Below are 21,907 nucleotides of genomic sequence, written 5' to 3'. Positions count from 1 at the left end.
TTTAAATGTACGGGTGGCTGTGGTCTATGTGACCCTTCAAGTATTATTATAATCCGCTAGAGATCACTTCGGCGGAAACGCCTCGATATAATTTTCGTAATAATAATAACATAACTCCAATGATAGCTTACTCGTTAACCGTAAAATTGTTTTAAAGGCTTATGGAGATTATTTTAATAGCACTGGTGACGTGAGTACATGGTTCATCTTATAAAAACAACAGTGAATTGTTTCACTAAAATGTTTTCCACACTCATGTAATTGGTGTAAACTACATAGCTTAGTTACTTTGTGTTTATAATGTCGTTAACTTCAAAAAAGCAGCGAGTGAATTAGTTTATCATATATTATGACAGTAAGAGTCCGTTCATGTCCCGCCGGACTACGTCTAGGACTGGATCCCCTCTCCTCTTACGGATTAGTTATGGAGCTTATTCCAACCGCTACTCATGAGCAAGTTGAGCACATGTGGCAGAATATCATGCGCCACACACATGTTTCTTCATTAAATATTAAATATTTCATTAAATAGTAGATTTGTAGAATTGTGTGTAAAATTAAATGCCGTATTCATAAATGTAAACGTAATTACTCGCTAGTAATCACACACCTTACCTTGAATTATGAAAACCAGCAGGAACGCGACACACGCGCGACTCATCGTATCTCAGCGACAATCTGCAAACGAATCGTTTTATGAATACAAGAGAAAACGATTATTAAAAAAAGTTTGCAAATGCCGGCGTCGAAATGAAGCCGGCCTCGGATAATTACCGGCGATTACGACTCGACGCCTACAAATTTAATATTGCGTAATGTTCCGCGATATTAAAGTTAATATTTTTATTACCGTCTCAGTTTTCAATTTGATTATTGGTTTTAAAGGATTCTGTTACTGTGAAATTGAGTTCTATAAAACGCTTCGTATTTTTAGTAAAGTTTTTTAACATATTTATATTTTTATATTAACACAAAATGATTGCGTGCTTTACATTATATTAACTAATTCTTAACTTAAGCTGGTATTCTAATTTGTAAGCTTACTTTATTAAAACAAATATAAATAACTGCCTTGTTGATCTGTGCCAAACTAATAAAGCCGCAGAGCCCGAGGTTCAGGACACAACTCCTGGTTCGAGCTAAATAAATAAAAAGCTCTTTCCATTGACTTCGGACTATGAGTCCCTTCGAATTATGAGAGAGAATTAAAAGAGAATGTTCCTGTGCTCGCGTATACACTTATTCACTGTAATATGTCCAGCCCAGAAGGCCAGGCCCCCTTCCGAATGGTCACCGTGACCCTAATCCGTCAGGAATGAACATTTAAAAAAACCTTGTAAAAAAACATAGGTTTTAAATAAAAAATAAATACAGTTTCACTAAATAATTATAGTTTTAATATGAAATAACAATAGATCTGATTTCTTTAAACTAAACAACAGTCTACATTGATACGGTTGCTGGTTAAAATATATAATTAAATGAATATTTTAATATATATAATAGTTTATCTGTTTGTTTTATACGGTGTATGTGCAACGCAAGTTAGAGCAACAATTTCTCAATTAGCGAAGTGAGCCCACGCGTCGCGGCGGCAGCTGAAACTCAAACTAAACTCCGTAATCCGCGCTCTCGGTACTAAACTGATATTAATCGCTTCATTCACGCAGCACTCGTCGCCGAGATTAATTTTTTTCAGAAGTATCGCAGAAATGGCGTCTTCGCTTTGAGATTGTACTCGATGTTTCATTGCTACTTATTTGTTATTTAATAATCCTAATCGTGGGATATATGTTAGTGGTAGGGATTTTTAGAAGCTCTTCTGAATATATTCTACCATTAAGCAGCAATAATTATTATTATTGTCATCCAATTTGAAGGGTGAGTGAGCCAATATAACGACAGGCACAAGGGACATAGCATCTTAGTTCCCAAGGATTTGCGAAGTAAGGGAAAGGGGGCGCATTTGCTATGTAAGGAAGGTTAATATATCGTACAATACCAATGCCTATGGACAGTCTTTCTATGTAATACATTAAAAAAGAATAGAAAATAAAATTAAAGCAGATGTCTAATTGCTGGGCAAACGTTTCCTTTACTCGAAAGTATCGTTATAGCAATCATGCTAATTAGGAAAGAAAAACCATATAAGTATATATATATATATATATATATAAAATTGATATTACATAATAATAAAAATTACTTACGTCTTGTTATTAAAACTATTACACAACGAATATATATAATTATTTACTATTATATGCTATTGAACGTTTATCGAACAAAAACTAAATCGCCACTAGAAAATATAGTTCAAATTTTAACCAACATGTTCGGCTCACAGCTGAATAAACAAACACAATTCAAAGTGACCTTAAATAAAAACATTTGAAACTACTAATTACTGTACCTTCAGTAAATACGTATTTTTAACAAAGTATGTTATTTACGAGACGTGATGGCCCAGTGGTTCGAACACGTGAATCTTAACCGATGACTGCGGGTTACAACCCAAGCAAGCACCTCTGAATTCTCAAGTAATTAATTTGTGTTTATAGTGCGTCTCGTTCTTGGCGGTGAAAGAATACTGACACATGTATGTATATATATCAACAAACTGTCATTGAAGCTGCGTGGAATGAGATCCAAAATTTCCTTCCTCAAAAAAAGGAGAAAAAAGCAGGAGTTAGCCCAGCAGTGGGACCATTACAGACTGTTACTTTTTACGTATTTACACGTGATTCTAGTTTTATAAATATTCAAAAACCCTTTAATCTTTATTCGTATTAAGAATCTTTAAATTATAACTAACGACACAACCATGAACAAACGAAACAAAGAATTGCTAAGGAACACTACAATTAAATGACCTTACAACAGAATCGTGTCATGGTTAGTTAGTACTTATGTTTTCACTGTAACAACACACATGGTCAGTTATAACAAACTGTAATTTATTAGAAAAAGATCAAAGCTGCTAAAATTTAAAACTAAGAACCTTTTAATATCCCACCGCTTGGCTAAAGCCTCTTCACCTGTTGAGGAGTTTGGAGCTTATTCCAGGTTGCAGGATTTCATCTGGCAATTCCGTTTCCGAAAAATAAACCATCCCGCTTGTACCACCAGTCGAGGTAATATAACGGGCTATTCATTTTTTAGATATTATTTTAAAGCGAGATAATGGGGATTTATAAGAGGTTTCTATTTTTGGCAAATGATCCAACTACATGGTTACTTAGTTTTGATTAACTACCTACTACTTAACTTCAATCTCTATATACAACTCTATAAACCTCTCAAATGGCTAGAGATCAGATTTCATGAGGTAATTACTATGTGATTATATATTAAAAAACTTCGTTTTATTTATACTTCAAAACTCTATTTTATGTGGAAAATGCCTAATAAACTTAGATTATTCGATGTTTAGTTCACTGATCCCCTTTATCTAATAGTACGCTCTAAATACTGTAGTCTCCAACAAAAGCCACACACGCCCGACCTCAGACTTTCAGACAAACAATAGCCCGAGACAATAGCGGTGTAGTACTCGTAAGACGCTCCGACGACGAGAGAGGTGTCTGTGTATCGGTGACTTCCAACGAACTCCGAGCCGCGGCTTGTAATTATATTACCCGAATTGATAGACATGCTATAAACCACATTCGATATAACGTTATATTTGTTATAACAATCAAACGCCTGTCGTTTGCGTAGTAACTAAACTATTTGAGTAATATATACGTATACAATTAGATATAAATAATGAATAATGTTAAATCATTTATCAACATATAATCGTTATGGCAGATTTCAATACAAACATTGTGTTTTGATGTGGTATTAGTATTCTGCGGATTAAATAGCCTATTACTACAACAAGCTTAAACAACAGCTTTCAAGCACTCGACATCACATTATTAGCTCTAAACACGACGGCCCCAAGCGATCGACCTCATGAATTACTCAGTACCATCATCGATTGCTATGACGTGGAACGAATCCACGTCACATTCTTGGAAATACATTAATAATGCAGTGCTGCTCGTCATGATGAAACTGGTATTTATTTGTTCGATAGATTAAAAAAAATTCAATAGAAGATTTATCCTTATGTTACCTTGAAAGGATATAAGAATTAATTTCAGCGTTTGTTCCTTGATAAGACATCCAGCGCTAATCTGTCACCGCCGCCCTCGTACAATACACACGTACTTCGATTTCACGTCTATATTTTTAATTCGAATTTTGAAATCTGGTCTAAAACTAATCAATAAATAATTGTTTGTCATTTAATCTTTATTTTATGTTAATTTAATTTTAAATATATTTTTTCTCTTCGTATCCATTTTTTGATGATCAACATATGTATGATTAAATAAAATCCTATTGTATAATGAGTAATACAACAACCGAATTATTTTCTACAGCGGCCAGACAGCAGAGTACAGTAGTAGAGAATGAATATTTTATGAATTCTACAAACCATTCAATAATTTCCTTCGAACATATATATGAATATCTAATTACATCGTAGAAATATATATTGCTTTAACGAGAAAATTGAAGTACCAGTTATATCTAATGAACAATTTTATTCTTTCCAGGTAAGCGGAATTACAAAGAACGATTAGATTGATATAAGTAGAAATAAAAAGAGTTACTAAGCTTAACTCAGAAAACAACATAAAGAGTTTGCGGCGCATGACGGTAAGTATGCTTTGCTTATGTCGGGGTATTTAGCTTTATCAGATAGTTACTAGCTCCACGGGGCAGTATACCTATAGCATCACAAGCAAGTACGACTTCTCAGAAACATTAGTTATTTCTTAAAAACAATTTTGCTCGTTTTAATCCTTATAAAAAGAGAATATTTCTAAACTTAATTACGGCTTAGATAGTGGGCGTGTTGAAGCTTCGACTTTGACTTTGAAAGTTACTCAAATCCTTAATTTATTAAGTAATGTTCTCACATTATGTCTGAAAACATCCGAGGGAACCTGCGCGTTGGTTCGCTTTTGTTCGGTTTTAAGCGTTGAGATAAAACGACGGAGATTTCATTTTTATCGCGACTGTTCAATGACTTTATGAGATTAAGCGATTAAGGTAAGAAAGGGAGTCCTCGAAATTGTTTAAAAGGAAAACTTCGTCGCTAACACAGTACATTAATAAAATATTTACGATCGTATAAACTCGTTTGGGAAGGTGTATTATTAATTGAAATATTATTAGCTGTCAATGCAGTATCAATAAGAAATGCTTCTTCAAGCTTCATTTGTTACATTAATAAGAACATTGAAGTCGATACCGCCAGCTGTCTCCGCAGGTCCTCTCGGCGAGAAGGAAACTATTTCCATCGCGCTGACAAAACGTGTTGATGATACTCATGTAGGATGTATTATTAAAAAGAATATATGTAAAGAATTATTAATTACAACGTTTTTACTAATGATAATTTTTATTAATTATTATTAAATTTAGCATTACCACAATGGTGTATTTTCACAAGCACCAAAAGTGTTGCAAAATCTTGGCTCAATCGGTATTTAACCTTGTGAGCTTGTAATTCAGTTGCAAGTTTTTACCTGTGGGTCAACATACTAACAGGTAAAGTTAAATAGAACCTCATTTGTTCATTTATAGTATTTTTGTTATGTCTACTATAGTAATATCGTTGAAATTTTATATCTTTGGTCGTAACCTTCTTCGTCTCGACAATTTTAATCAATTTTGTTTGTTTAATCCTCTCAGATCGATTACTAATCGTCAGATAATCGAGTCTCATTCGATTATTCGTAATAAACTGCTATTAGGATGAAGGAATCCATCCGTGTTAATGACAGTCGGCTGCGAAAACAATCGCTCGGATTAGACGACGTAGATGTTTGAACTATTTTATTGATACATTATAGATTTTTAAGATTTATAAAAAAATATTAAAATCTTCGCAGTTGGTAATCAAAATGACATTGTGTAAGTAAGAAATTTAAAACTTAAATATTTATTAAAATATTTAAATAAAAGCTACGTTTTTACAGTAATTCTTTGCCTTGAGGATAGAAGTGTTTTTAAAATCCATAATTAATTTTGATCCAATATAAAAGTGTTAAATATTCCAAAATATTCTTTAAAATGAGTTACTATCTTTTGAAACAAATCATACAAGACCACCGCTCTAATATAGTCCTTTTTCATTTCACAATAAGGGCTAATGTTGTCGTCCTGCGCAGTTGTTTACTAGATATGACAGGTTATTATTTGGAGCAAATATGCGCGACATGTCCGGAGGACGTGTGCTTCAATATTCATTAGCTGAACTGAAATTGTTTCTGCTTTAGAGATAGATAAACAACAATTGTTTACACTCGACGATGCGAACACGATATTTTGTCACGACCAAATTTTTTTTTTATTTGGCCTGTTTCTGTAGTTACCATAACAGATATATTAAGGGTTATATAAAGATATATAAAGGTAAATGTGCCTTATTGTAACAAAGTATCTTTAGATTCGAAACATTTCTTCAATTCATTAAAATATGCTTCTGTTCATGTTGTTGTTTTTATAAATATATTCATAGTAACAAATGATCTTAGAAGAACTTAAATACAAGAAAATTAAAGTATAAATACGGACTTATACCAATAATGGATCATTACACTTATAAAGTACGATAATAAATTTCATGTTAGAAGATGTAAGATTACAAAAAAACATATTTTAGTATCTTATGACTCCATTGACTATTTTTAGTAGTAATTCATACTATAAAATAAAATTCCTTGAGCTAACAGAACACGAGATTAATCGGAAGTCTAATGGAATTAATATATAGATGGTAATGTGATATTCAATGAATAATTAATTACGAAAAAATTCTCAAATATAGAAACCCCTCTAATTAATAAATCAATCTGTTACTTAGCCTATTAAAATAATAATTATCGTTATAATTAGAATGTAAATTTTTTAATTTAAAGCAGTTTTTACTCTAAGTCAATATTCATTTCATTCCATGTATCGATCGCTTTGAGCTAATAATATTTCGTAAGAGTGCATTGCCTCGTAACGTAGATATTGATTTTTTATATAAATAGAAGTATCGATTCAACTCGTTACTAACTACTATTAAGTTAATGATAGAATTTATAGTTTATCTTTTACTTCTATCACATCGTCGATCCCTGTGCACACTGCACGTAATATCTTCATAATTAAGATTAAGTGTAATTACAGGCACAAGGAACATAAAATCTTAATTCCCAAGGTTGGTGGCGCATTGGCTATAAGCGATGGTTGACATTTCTTACAATGCCAATGTTTAAGGGCCTTTGGTGACCACTTACCATCAGGTGGCTCATATGCTCGTCCACGTTCCTAATCTATTAAAAAAAAGTAATAAATTTAAAAAAGATAAAAATAGATAATAAATATGTTTTTACATAATACACTGTGGCAGAATTTCAGTGAAATTAGACACATGCAGGATTCCTTACTTTGTTTTCCTTCACCGTCAAACACGAGATGAATTATAATCACAAATTAAGCACATGAAAATTCAGTGGTGCCTACCCGGGTTTGAACCCACGATCATCGGTTAAGATTCACGCTTTCTTACAACTAGGCCATCTCAGCTTCATCACAAGTTTCATCAAAATTTAACAGACTAAACATTTCATAGTATTATTACCATTACATTCTCCAACGAGTATACAAGGCTTGTTGTTTTAAAAGACAGCCGTATGTGAGGTATTTTAACTTGTACTCTGTTATTATTACACCATTGCCTGGTTTTTGTCTTGCCTTATCACTCTTCATCTTTATTATCCTCAGCAAACCATATTCACGGCTGATGTCACGCTGTGTATACCACCTCATTACATACTAATAACATGACTGACTTCCGTTGTAACTTTATTTATATATATAAGTAAAACCAAACAAAATAGAACATTAAGAACTTTCATCTCAAAACACTGTATGTATCTTCATTATATTGTTCAACCAGAACAAAATCGTTGTCTTAAATTCTATCAATAGCTGTTAAATTAAACTAGACAGTTTCGCCTCACGAGCAGTATTGAGCCCCTTCTACGTACATTGTTTGTTGAAGACGCTACCCTTCGAGTCAGCAGCTTTCAGTTTTGTCAGAGATAGCTTTTACTGAGACTATGTAAATGTGTTATAATCGCGAAACCTTGAGAAAATGAGCAAAGTGTAGTTCATGTAGTTGGCTCCCGAGGCTCGGCAACTAAACTGCTTTGAACTGCTTAAAACTAGTGTTATTACTATTAAAGTGTAATGTAACGTATGTTGATATGGAAATAGTTTTAACAACTTACACTTAGAAGGTGCTATTTTCGTTAACTTCATTCTATACAATAATATATCATTTTATGCAGGAGTAACATCTTCTATATTACAACTTACGATGTTATGTATACAAGAAGATTTTGGTGACAACGAAATCTCCTTAGAATTTCGAGTTAATTTATTATTACGTAAACTATGCTGCTTCGTTTGCTTAACCGTAAATATAATTTATAATAATACTCAAACAATTATTCAAATTAAATTAGGTACCCAGTAATTAATTAACTTCTAAATAAGAAGCTAATCAAAGCTATTGCATCAAAAGACCGGATTGAATGAACGAATTATGTATTCCCAGCTCGCGCTTCGCTCCCATTCCTGAGCTATTGATGCGGAAATTGAAATTACTAAAACCCTTTTTGAACTTGATTGAATCTCTCGATAACATTATTCTAAATTATTATATGTATGCATGATGTTAAAAGTTAAGCAAATATTTTTATTTATTTATGTTTTAGGTAAAATGTCAGAATAATTGTAAAATGTATTTTCGAATCCATCATTCATAAATATAAATTGTATCTGCTATACCATTTCCATAATCATTTGCAAAAAATGCAAGTTCGTGCATTATTTATGAAAGTCGTTTGTATCGTAGAAATGGATGTATCCGAGATTACGTGTTCGCCATTAGTAAGATTAAGAGAAACGTTCGACGACCAAACACGACACTGGAATATTATATATGTGATATTACAACAGTAACTGAAGAATAACAGAGAACGCATACTTCGAGTTCTACTTCATCAAATTAAAATTCAAGTTTGTCATTTTACAAAAATTAAAATTTAGAGCTACCACTGGTTTGGAATGTAGATTCTAGAACCGGCAAGAAACTCAGTACTTACTCTTTTCTAACAATTATGTTACATAGATACTTAATTAATTATTATTAATCTTGCATGCCAATCAAAAATCCAAATTTAAATTTATCATAATCCTTTACCGAAAATATACCTTATTTAACAAACATCAAGTATTTTATGATGTACGTAGGATGGGCAGTTGACCCACCACAAGTTAAGCGGTTACCACCGTCCATAGACAGTGGTACCGTAAGAAACATAAACCATTCCTTACATCACCGATGCACCACTAACCTCAAAAACTCTTAGGTGTTATATCCCTTATGCCTGTAGTTACACTGGCTCACTCACCCTACAAACCAGAACACGACAATACTAAGTGCTACTGCTTGGACATTTGTGATGAGTGGGTCGTACCTACCCAGGCAGGCTTGCTCAACGACCCACCAAATCATCTTACTTGTATTTAACTTTTAACTACGTTAGCCGAGATAAATTTAATACAATATTTTCTTATGAGTCCTAAAAAAACAAGTTGAAACAGAATTTAATGTGGATAAGCCGTACTAACCTTTGTTATTCCGTATTAGATGTGTGTACATATGTATGTATGCATGTGTGAAGAGAAAACTTACGTGTTCGCTAATCCGGCGACGTTTATAATACTTCATTGAAGTATACATCACACAGACAATACGCGAATCGGTTAGAGCGCTTTCACACTATTTATAAAGTTGTATAATACGTATTTAATTCGTTTGGCTTTTTCATTCAATACTATATAATACAATACAATAAATATTATATAATATTGTTTACTATTACGAACAAAATTTTCATTTCGTTTTCATCCTATATGATGGATGAAACTGGCAACTATTTATATTTACAAATGCTTTTGAACAGTCTATTCAAATATTATGAGAAATAAATAGCTTTTTAAGCGACTACGCAGCGCTGCTAATCATCCGTTGTAGAATCAGTCTTACGCTCGTTGGTCATCGTAGCGTGGCCACTCCAACTGCAGGTCATCGCTTCGATATCCTATTTATAATGCAATATCGATCCTCTAAGAGCTCCATTTATCATACCTAATTGGATAATAGGGGTTAAAATTAGCCCGCATTTTACCCTTCCCGCTCTACAATTCCTCACGGAAAATAAAGTATTAAAAACATATTTTTTATAAAAATTAAAATCAGGTGATTAGTAAACACAAACATAACACGAAGCATCACACTCCGCTAAGCTAATACTAGAGCAAAGTGTTTTATAATAAACTCCCGGAAATGTCTCGACACCCAACATATAATATAAATTGAAATCTTATTTAATGCTATTCATGTGAACATATACTATAATAGATAATAATTAAAAATACTATTAATAGACAAGCAAGCCGAGATGGCCTAGTGGTTAGAACGCGTGACTCTTAATCGATGATCGTGGGTTCCCGGGCAAGCACCACTGAATATTCGTGTGCGTAATTTGTATTTATAATTCATTTCGTGCTTGACGGTGAAGGAAAACATCGTGAGAAAACCTGCACATATATATATGCATGTCTAATTTCATTGAAATTCTGCCACGTGTGTATTCTACCAACCCGCATTGGAGCAGCGTGGTGGAATAAGCTCCACAACCAAAATGGAGCGGAGGCCTTAGCCCAGCAGTGGGACATTAACAGGTTGTTACTCTACTATTAATTACGATATATTCGTAGCTCGCACTCAATGGTCATACTATTGTAACAGAAAAGTCTACAAATCTGGAAATAATTAAATAACTTCCCATCTGGAAAGAATCTGTATTCTTTGGCGTGTAATCATGAAAATGTGGGTAACTTTTGATCGCCGTTGAGATCGGACACAAACACGAAATAATGACTTCGTCGTGCGAAAATAGTTGGAGAAAAAATGTTATTATTTGTAACTAAGCTGTTGTTATTAATTTAGCGAAGTAAAGAAATAATTAATACCTATTTAGTACTGATTACTGAATATTGATCCGAGCTGAGATTATGATATTTTGTTCTTCCGTCATACACGAAGTCATATATATAAGGATATCAGTAACAGCCTGTTAATGTCCCACTGCTGGGCTAAGGCCTCCTCTCCCTTTTGAGGAGAAGGTTGTGGAGCTTATTCCACCACGCTGCTCCAATGCGGGTTGGTAGAATACACACGTGGCAGAATTTCAATGAAATTAGACACATGCAGGTTTCCTCACGATGTTTTTCTTCACCGTTAAGCACGAGATGAATTATAATCACAAATTAAGCACATGAAAATACAGTGGTGCTTGCCCGGGTTTGAACCCACGATCATCGGATAAGATTCACGCGTTCTAACCACTGGGCCATCTCGGCTTTTTTATATATAAGGATATGTGTATATAATATGTTTAAAAACGTCTTTTTTCTAACGAACGAAGGCAATAAGCAATTTGGTAATGGATCTCCAGGATTATGTGAATAATAGACTATGAAGCAATTATTCGTATATTACACGCCATCTGTTTGTATACCGATTTTATTGAGTTAAAATCTCCGCGCGTCGCCGACGTCGTACAGTACAGAGTGTTTGAACACGATCACGCAATCTAGTCGATGTAGGTACTCGAATTGAGATGAATTTTTCGATTTAAAATGCGGTTAAATAACGACGTTAACAAAAAACTATTTTTAATACAACGTGTATAATATATAAATTGAATAAGAACCTTTGTATACATCAGATTAATATTATGGCACTGAAGCACAAACCGCAATATTCTTTATTAAAAACTTTGAATGGCGAATTAGCATAACTACAGACACAGGGAACATATTATCTTAGAAGCCCTGACTGGCGTAAGAAGTAAGGAAGATAACCTCTTACCATAAATTGTCCTATATCATTATCTGCTGCTATAAAACAAAAGTAAATAAAATAGGGATCAAATATCTCAATACTAAAAGTAAAATATCACATTGTATGCGGTCTCAATGTCTGTTCCAACCACAACTAAAACACTTTCAATGTTCAGTGAGTGTTCTCTGTTTATTGCTCGCATTAAATTCACCTGATCTGACTTCGAAGCGGCTCTTAGAGTAGACCTACACGTACACACAAATATATATACAGTTCACTACGGGTACTGTGCATTTGTCTTTGATGTAGGGAAACTTATAAATGCCACTTTCCGGACGTACACTTTATATGTATAAACAAAAATCTGACCGTCACAGAACACCTGGCAAAGAAAAAGAAAACGTATTTCGCAATTTTCAAGATATACGGCCACGAAGTCGGCACCTATGCTTACATACATTAACTACTTATTTTGTAAAGTTTGACTTATTCTGTTTAATATTAAATTATAGTTTATTGATTAAATTAGTTTGATAAACCAGAGTAAAATCAGTTTTATCAAAATCCGTAAAATAATTGTAACGAGATGCGAACAAATACACTAAATCTCAAACTTTATTCAATGTTAATAGGTATTCAACCAATAAGCATTAGGTTTATTTATTGGTTGTCAAATTAAAAACCTGCTGTTAGTTTTTAATTTGACAACCAACAACTCAAAAAAGAAAAATCTCTGTCCTGCGAAGAACCGACGAAAGGAACTCAAAAATATTTTATGTATAGAAATTTGTAAATTTGTTTAAATTATATCGAATACTTAAGTTGAAGTATGCCTTCTCATTCATCTTGTTTGGTAAGCAACATGACGCTTCGATCATAATCTCTACACACTTACCATCGGGAGCCCATCTGCTAGGCTGTCTTCCTGAAAGAAACTAAAAATTTGGTTAAGGATGAAATACCTAATTTAAAATTATTAATATAATGGCACTGATTTGAAAATTATATAAGTTTCTAAGCCCTAGCATGTTGCGTGTGAGGCAAGTTCACGACTCCTATTTGATCTCAACTCATCGCTTCAACTCTTCAGCTTCCGTAGTTCAGGAAACGCATGACTAACTTTTACGTGTACAGTTAGTTAACCAATAGGTATCTACGACTATCGAGTCGAATCATCACGAATAAGGCGCGTGTAACGGAGACTGTTTTGGTCTGTTTATTTGTGATATTAATGCTAATTCTGCAGTACACAATCTCTTAACTAATCTGACATAGCTAGAATATTGTTTTCTTTTTCCTTTCCTTTCTTTTGCAACGCAAAAAGACAAGTGAATTTCGACACATTATTGTATTTTTGAAATTGGTTACAACTGAATCCGTACCATTCTTATATTAATATTCTTTATTAAAACAATTCATGACCTGTACAACTATTTGACAAAAATGATTTTTTAAGTCATCACATCGCCCTAATAACTAAAAATTTTCTCGATAAATAAATTAAGTGGATTAGTAACAAGTTAACGTACGTAACTAGAACTGAATAATTTAATAATCTGTTCACTAACGGTTCATTTATTTGTAAAATACTAAACACCAGCAAATATTATTGACAGAGTCAACATTTACTTCGTGTTAATCGAACCGTAACGTGTGCGATCTGATCAAACGAATGTCCATTTCATCGTTACGCAAGCGTACGTACAATAATATTTACTTGAACATTACCGTCGCTACAAAATAATTCCATGAATCATATTGATTGCACGCGCTGCGGTCACTTTGACGACGCGCTCTCGCTGACGGTTTCGTAAATGTAAATACCCTTCAATTAGTATGTTGTTTAACACGGAGATAAAAACCAATGATCGGTTCTATGAATTACCTACTGCCGTTTCATTTAATATCTAACATCTAAATCAAGAATATAATATATTCAGGCTTTTGATTTGATATTTTGGTTGTGAATGTATAGATTCGTCTATTATTTTAAGGAAAACAGTATAGTAAGTAAGTTACATCAATTATTTATGGAATAAGGTTTTAATGGGCCCAGCACGCTTCCACTGCGCCACTCTCTACTTAATTTTACCAACCCGCATTGGAGCAGCGTGGTGGAATAAGCTCTATATCGTCTCCTCAAAAAGAAAGAGGAGGGCTTAGCCCAGTTGTAGGACATTCACAGGCTGTTACTAAGGTTTTAATATAATAAAAATTGGCTTTACGTTCTGAAAAGATATCATTCGTTAAAAAATTAAATCACACGATAATTCGCTTCTTCTTCTTCGTCTTCGCTTGGTTGAATGAAGCTCCAAACTTTATGCGGAGAGATGATCTTCGCCCGCCTGTGGGTTTTTAACGAGTGTTGAATAACTTAATAAATAAAAAATATAACAATGGTTGATAATATTTTGCACTTGAAAAATATAAGCAAATCATTTTTGCAGTTCAAAAAATTGCTAATCATTTTTTTTATTAACATGTTAGTATAATTTTTTTGATAAATAAATAAAGCTAAATATATTTGTGATAAAACTAAAATATGAACATGAAATGATCTACAAATGTATATCTGTTATGCGTAAAGTTCGCGCGAGAGCGGCTAACCCCGACACGACCGCAACTAACTCACAACTAACTCACAACTAACTCACGTCTCCGCATCGCATGTCAAAGTAACCGCCAGATAATCGACAACTATTAACTATCAACTATCGCTCCTACTGAACATACTGAACCCACGTGCCGTAATTGACGTAACTTCGTCTTAAAGTCGATTCGCTTACGTATGTTTATGATGTACTTAATCTTGCTGTTACGAAGTAATTAGAGACTCATTCCAGCATCACGAGCTGTCAAAACCAAGATCGATTAGGAAGCGGGTATGCTGATTCAGTACTAACAACATTATTTTACAGATTTATTTTATTTACAAGCTTTTATTTAACATCAGCTGTGAGTGATAATATAATCTACATGGATGAAATAAAAGTTTTTTTTTTAAACAATTTCTAGTCAAAATAAAATAAAAAACACATGTGATTTGTGTAGAAATAGTGTAATAATAAATATAATATATTAATTAACGGCGACATAATACCGAATGCTCAATAATTTTAAATAATTTTAAGAAATCTTTTAAGTCATTTTTTATAGAATAGGAAGGCGGACGAGCATATGGGCCCCTCGATGGTAAGTGGTCACCAACGCCCATAGACATTGGCATTATAAGAAATGTTAACCATCGCTTACATCACCGATGCGCCACCAACCTTGGGAACTTAGATGTTATGTCTCTTGTGCCTGTAATTACACTGGCTCACTCACCCTTCAAACCGGAACACAACAATACCAAGTACTGCTGTTTTGCGGTAAAATATCTGTTGAGTGGGTGGTACCTATCCAGACGGGCTTGCACAAAGCCCTACCATAGTCATAAAATAACAACTATACTAACTTGCTTGACCTTTATATAAATCTGCTAGAATTTATTAAAAGGCAATTAATAGAAAAGCTATGATACGTTCTATTATAAGAGGGTCGCCTGTAAATAGATATCGGCTGGACATACCTGACCTGCTCCTCAGAACCTAAACGACACTTGACCTCTACCATTCTACGCATCGCTTAAAGAGGATGTAGTATCGTACATGCAACAGACGAGGAAGACACTTCTCACTTCACATGATATTCAAGTAGGCGAAAACTTATGACGATTAAATTGAACGTAGCATTATATTTTATTCTAAACCAACAGCTTGGAAAGTAGATTCTCCCGAAAAGAATGGACAAGGAATTCAGTTGTTATTCTTATTCTAATATATAATACTTAAATGTATACAAATCAAATTTTTTTATAACAACAATGTTCTGTATATCGCAATCAGTATTGTGCGTACCTAATTGTTAGCACTTTATTGATTACCTGTATAGGTCGGTTGAATATAACTTATAATAACATTACATCTGGCCGTTAACTGTCCTTATGGAAGAAGACAACTGTCATCGTAGCGGTCTTTTAAAAAAATGAAAGCGCTAAGAAATTAATTATTTTTGGAATAAGATTATATCGGAGAATAAATAACATTATATTGACAACGGTGTCTTATTTCGGACCAGCAAAACATGCAAAGAACTATTTCGCAAATTAATTAAAAATCTTTTGTATTATGTAATAGCTCGAGGACGGGCATACGGGCCACCTGATGTTAAGTGGTCATACCTGCCCATGGACATTGGCGATGTAGGAAATACTAATTTCATTCCTTACATCGCCAATGCACCACCAACCTTAGAAACTAAGATGGTATGTCCCTTGTGCCTATAGTTCCACTGACTCACTCACCCTTCAAACCGGAACGCAACAATACTAAGTATTGCTCTTTAGCGGCTTCTCATGGTCTATTATCTGATTGCGTTTTAACTTAATACATTTGGTCGCATTTGTATGATCAACTTATAATAGGAGGCTAGTAAAAAAAATTAAAGGGATATTGTAAATTGTGCCAGGCATTATCAAGTTAAAAAATAAGTACCTATTATTCACTATTTATTGTTTATGAATCTGTATATTTTCTTCGAGAAAATGCATTGAAAAAATAACTCCTAGAGATTGATGAATTCGTTCATTCAATTCACTTTAAAACTTACTTGAGTTCCAGTTGTACCAAGTAACTAAGAAGCAATAACTTACTTAATCTTTTCACATTAAAAAAAGCTCTAGATCTGTCTGAATCTACTAGCTTTCTTGACACATGTGTACCGTGGGCATTGACTCCGCAGAAGTATGTTCTTGTTCTCATAGTAATGTTATGCCGGTGACACAGTATTATTTAGTATTGATCATCAAGTGTAATCCGAAGTGAACCTGCACCTTGATCACCTCGCCTACACATCTGACATTTTAAAGCCTCGTGTATGGTATTTATATAAAACCTGTATCATATAAAACCAATAGCTTATGACGTCACTTCACACTAATACAAAGATATGTTTATTTGAAAAAATGCTGTATATTCGAGAATTTCGTAGTAACATATGGTCGTTGTTTCAGATGCGTTGCTGCGTAGCCGCGCTTTGTGTAGCGCTGACGCTGACGCTGGCTGTGGTGGCCGCGGCCGACGCTCCTCATGATGCGCCACCACCTCAGGTAAGCACCACAACCGACGCCACCACATTAGATAGCATTTTATAAATTTTCACACTACCAGTACTCGTATAAAACATTCTCTATATACAATATTTCTTTATAATAAACACGCATGTTTTTACTAAAACTATTCCCTAGAACCACTCGAAAACAATGAGACGTACTTAACGCCTCATTGTTTTTGAATATTAAAGTTATCTATTTTTTTTTTTTTTTTTTTTTTTTTTTTTTTTTTTTTTTTTTTATTTTTTTTCAGCCTTTTGCCGTCCACTGCTGGACGAAAGCCTCCCCCATAGAACGCCAACCATCCCGATCTTGGGCAGTCCGCATCCATCCCGAACCTGCCACCTTTTTTAAATCGTCGGCCCATCTTGTCACAGGGCGTCCTACACTACGTTTGCCTAAGCGTGGTCTCCACTCCAACACGTGTCGGCTCCATCGGCTATCAATGCGCCTGGAGACATGACCAGCCCACTTCCACTTCAGCGAGCTAATTCTAAGCGCGATGTCGGTGACTTTAGTTCTCTGGCGAATGTCCTCATTTCGGATTCTATCTGCCAGAGAAATCCCAAGCATCGCGCGTTCCATTGCTCGCTGAGCGACCCTAAATTGGTGGACCAGTCCTACGGTAAGTGTCCACGTTTCGGCACCGTAAGTCATTACAGGTAGGACGCACTGATTGAAGACCCTGGTCTTAAGCGACTGTGGGATCGACGATTCAAAAATATGACGTAACCTCCCGAATGCCGCCCAGCCCAAACGTATTCTTCTTTTAGCCTCCTTCTCAAAGTTGTGCCGGCCAAGTTGTATAGTTTGGCCCAGGTAGATATATTCCTGCACAACTTCAAGTGGAGAGCCATTTACGACCACTGGTCTCGGGGATACATGACGGTTTGCCATAATTTTGATCTTTTCAATGTTCATCCCGAGACCTACTTGTCTTGAAGAATCGCTCAGGCTGTTTAGCATCTCTTCCAAATCCTGCAGAGTCTCCGCCATGATGACAATGTCGTCGGCAAATCGCAGATGTGTAATGTGTTGGCCATTTATATTAATGCCGCGTCCGTTCCAATCGAGCGTCTTGAAGACGTCCTCCAATGCATTGGTAAAGAGTTTCGGTGATATTACATCTCCCTGTCTTACCCCGCGATGCAATTGGATTGGTCTTGTACTCTGATGTTGTACTTGGACGGTCATGGTTGCGGCTTCGTACAAACACTTTACCACCTGGACATACCGACAGTCAATTAGGCATCTCTGCATGGATTCCAGAACAGCCCAGGTCTCGATGGTATCGAAGGCTTTTTCGTAGTCCACAAACGCTAGGCATAGAGGCTGATTATATTCCTCGGTCTTCTGTATTATTTGCCTTAGTGTGTGTATGTGGTCTACGGTACTGAAGCCTTTTCGAAACCCAGCCTGTTCCACGGGTTGGAAGTCATCGAATTTTCGGGCAAGACGATTCGTGATTACCCTCGAAAACAATTTGTAAACATGGCTTAAAAGTGAAATGGGGCGGTAGTTTTTCAGAAGAGCTTTATCGCCCTTCTTGAAAAACAGCACCACCACACTTCTGCTCCATGTCTTCGGTGTTATACCATTGTGGAGGACGGAATTAAAGATGTTAGCCAGCTCTCTCAGAACTGGTGTGCCTCCTGCTTTGAGAAGCTCTGAGGTAATTCCGTCATCTCCTGGAGCCTTTTTGTTTTCAAGTTGCCCGAGAGCAATCCTAATCTCGCCCAAATCGATGTCGGGAAGATCGTCTGATAGATGGCGTGTTAGTCTGGCTCGTGGGTCATCTGCACTGTGGGACTCAGGTGGAGGTACTCGTGATGAGTATAAATCGCCATAGTACTTTTCGACTTCAGCTAGAATCTCTGGTTTTGAGGTGACGGTTGTGCCTTGTATGGTTCTGAGTTTTGTCAGGTGACAACAGGAGGTATGTGACTTTGCAAAAACCTTTGAGCCCCTATTGAGTGCTATAGCATCTTCAATATTCCGGGTATTCGCTCGTCTTGTGTCACGCCTTATTAGTTTTTTAACCTTCCTGTTAAGTGCCTGACACTGAGATGGCGTCATGTTCTGCTATTCTCGTCTCCTCGTCATCTCGTTCAGAGTTTCGCCTGGGAGCTTCGACTTACGTCCATTGCTCTTTTGTCGAAAGTAATTCTGGCCTACCTCGCGGATGACACGCACCAGACCATTGGTGGCGTCGTCAATGCCCTGCCTGGTTTCCAACATGGCAAATCGGTTCTGTAGTTCCAGCTGGAAGCTTTCGCAACCAGCTTCGACCTGAGGCAGAGTTGGTCTAAGAGTCGACTTCATTAACCGCGATCGTTCTATTTTAGTGTTAATATTCAGGGTGCCTCTTACCAGGCGGTGATCACTTCCAGTGTTTACCCTGTTGATCACGGAGACATCCCTAAATATTTGGCGCTTATTGGATAAAATAAAGTCGATCTCATTCATCGCTATGTTATTTTTCCAGAAAAAGCCCCAAAGGAAGTGGACCTGGCGAAGCCCCGATAACATCTATTTATTAAATTGAATTATCTATATATTCGGAACGTACTGTGATTATAAACGAAACCAAATAAAAGATTGGCAAACGTTTAAATATTGACAACGTAAAAATTGAAACTGTGATTGATTCCATTAGTAATCGTACGAGCTTTAACAGTCACGCGTATGCGTTCGTATGTCATGTTCACGGACACAACTCTCCATCATCTCGGTGCGGTCGCGGCGACGACGGTCTTAAGAGTGCCAAAACATATCGAATTAAATTAAAATTGCACGTTTAGTTGCAGATTTTGTACATGGCTGGATACACATTCAGCAGAATTTTAGAGAAATTAGACCAATGTTTCTTCGGGATGTTAACTAACGTAATTATAATAAAACGTCACATACAAACGTATCAACCGATACTTCTTTACTGTTCTATTTCTCTTATAATTATACAAGTAACTATTACATTATTGTATGTTTAAATAATTCATTTACATTCATAAACGGATTGAATTATATAATAATTAGATATCGAAGAAGAACTATAGACCAATATTTGTATTGTCCACGAAACAAAAAGCCTTGTAACTCGGCCCGCCTACACAAAAGAGGTTTAATTACTGTACCTAGTGTTATTGCGAGCACATTATACGCGAACAAAGGCGCACATTCGAGACAATTACTGTCCGCGCCGTGAGACGTGTTCGGTGCGGAATGGACGGATTTTAATTGTGTCTTGTCATTTACCAGCCTTACGTAAATATTCTAATAACATTGTCGTTACATTTGTAAAGGTATTCATGTCATGTCTTCAATAAGAAATGAGCCACGTGCCGACTTCTATAGATTCACGTTAATTGTATTATATAATTCTAGTTATTTATATTTAATAGATTTTCATTGTATTTTAAGGTAACTTTGGTGTTCTAAAAGCTATCTAGAGCTTCGTATCTATTTGTAGTAATATATTTTACAATTTAAAAAATAAATAATATAACAAACTTAAACATTACAAGCACTTACAATCTTTAACGAATCTAATTGTATCGTAATCCAAAGAATATACATAATAACAACACATAAATTTACCAAAAAAAGTAATAAGAGTTTGAAAATATTCGATGCTTTTCATCCTCGAATGAACGGGTTCGTGAACAAACAGAAAGTAATCAAAGAATATACAAGTAGACGAATCTTAAGTCAGACTGAAAGATAAGCGCACTTCACTCGTAAGTATAAGTTAAGGTCCACGAAGCGTTTAAGAGCACTCAGCAGTCCCGGCACGGAGCGAATAACAGCAACACAATGGATATATCAGCGATCTACAGACAGACAATCTGATTATGATTAGATTACGTTCGGACCTTAACTCGACTGTGTTCAAGATAAATGGATATAAGACAACAAATATATACCAATGTATAGTGTGAGCTTAACTTGTGTTTACACTCTTATCTAAATATTTTCTTCTCTGACTGTCAACGGATTCCCCTTTTTTACACAAACTACAGCCGCTGACGGGCTTTAGTGTTATCAAAATTAGAAATAAAAGAAGAAACGAAAATTTTCGAAATCAGGAAATTTATATAATAACAACTTTATGCCATACACAAGATTATTATTAAAAATATAAATTATATTTCTTAACAAACTAATACATTATATTTTATTTATGTGTAATTGACATTAAAGCCTTAAATAAATACCAATGAAAATTAAAAATAGTTGCCTACTATACAAATCGTGAGCGCGTGGAGTGGTGGCAAGAATGTTAGCAACATTTCCCCTTTGAATTGCAATGCCGATTCTCTGGGCGAAAAATTAACCAGCCGTCCTATCACCAATAAAGGCAATAAGACGGGGTAACGACAATATATTATATGTAATAATAATAATAATATCCTGGGACATTATTCACACACGACCATCTGATCCCTAACTAAGCAGAGCTTGTAATATGGAAACCAGACAGCTGATATACTACATATACTACTTTTCTTTTGTAAATGCATACTTATAAATAATTACACCCAGACTCAGGACAAAAAGACATGTTCATACACACAAATGTCTGTCCTGGGTGGGAATCAAACCCACAACCTTCGGCGTGAAAGGCAAGTGTCTATCAACCACGCCAACCGGCTCGTCATACGTGTACAATAACATATTTTCTTCAAATGTTTAAATCATTAAGGTCGAATTCCAAGTATCTA

The 21,907-nt window shown here is 35.1% G+C and overlaps 2 protein-coding genes across 4 annotated transcripts in view; one reads left to right on the top strand and one right to left on the bottom strand.

Annotated features, from left to right (window-relative positions):
• LOC126776693 (prolyl 3-hydroxylase sudestada1) overlaps positions 1–21,907 on the bottom strand; it is a 382,982-nt gene that overhangs the window by 306,511 nt on the left and 54,564 nt on the right. The window lies entirely within an intron of this gene.
• LOC126776703 (prothoracicostatic peptides) overlaps positions 1–21,907 on the top strand; it is a 63,522-nt gene that overhangs the window by 30,149 nt on the left and 11,466 nt on the right. For all 3 annotated transcript variants that reach the window (XM_050499332.1, XM_050499331.1, XM_050499330.1), the window contains exon 2: positions 17,088–17,183. In XM_050499332.1, coding sequence (XP_050355289.1) covers positions 17,088–17,183 — 96 coding nt within the window. The remainder of the gene's footprint in view (positions 1–17,087; positions 17,184–21,907) is intronic.

The sequence above is a fragment of the Nymphalis io genome, chromosome 21 (assembly GCF_905147045.1).
Source record: "Nymphalis io chromosome 21, ilAglIoxx1.1, whole genome shotgun sequence".
Taxonomy (NCBI): domain Eukaryota; kingdom Metazoa; phylum Arthropoda; class Insecta; order Lepidoptera; family Nymphalidae; genus Nymphalis; species Nymphalis io.
Note: the sequence above shows the minus strand (reverse complement) of the source record. Positions and strands in the feature narration are given on the sequence as shown.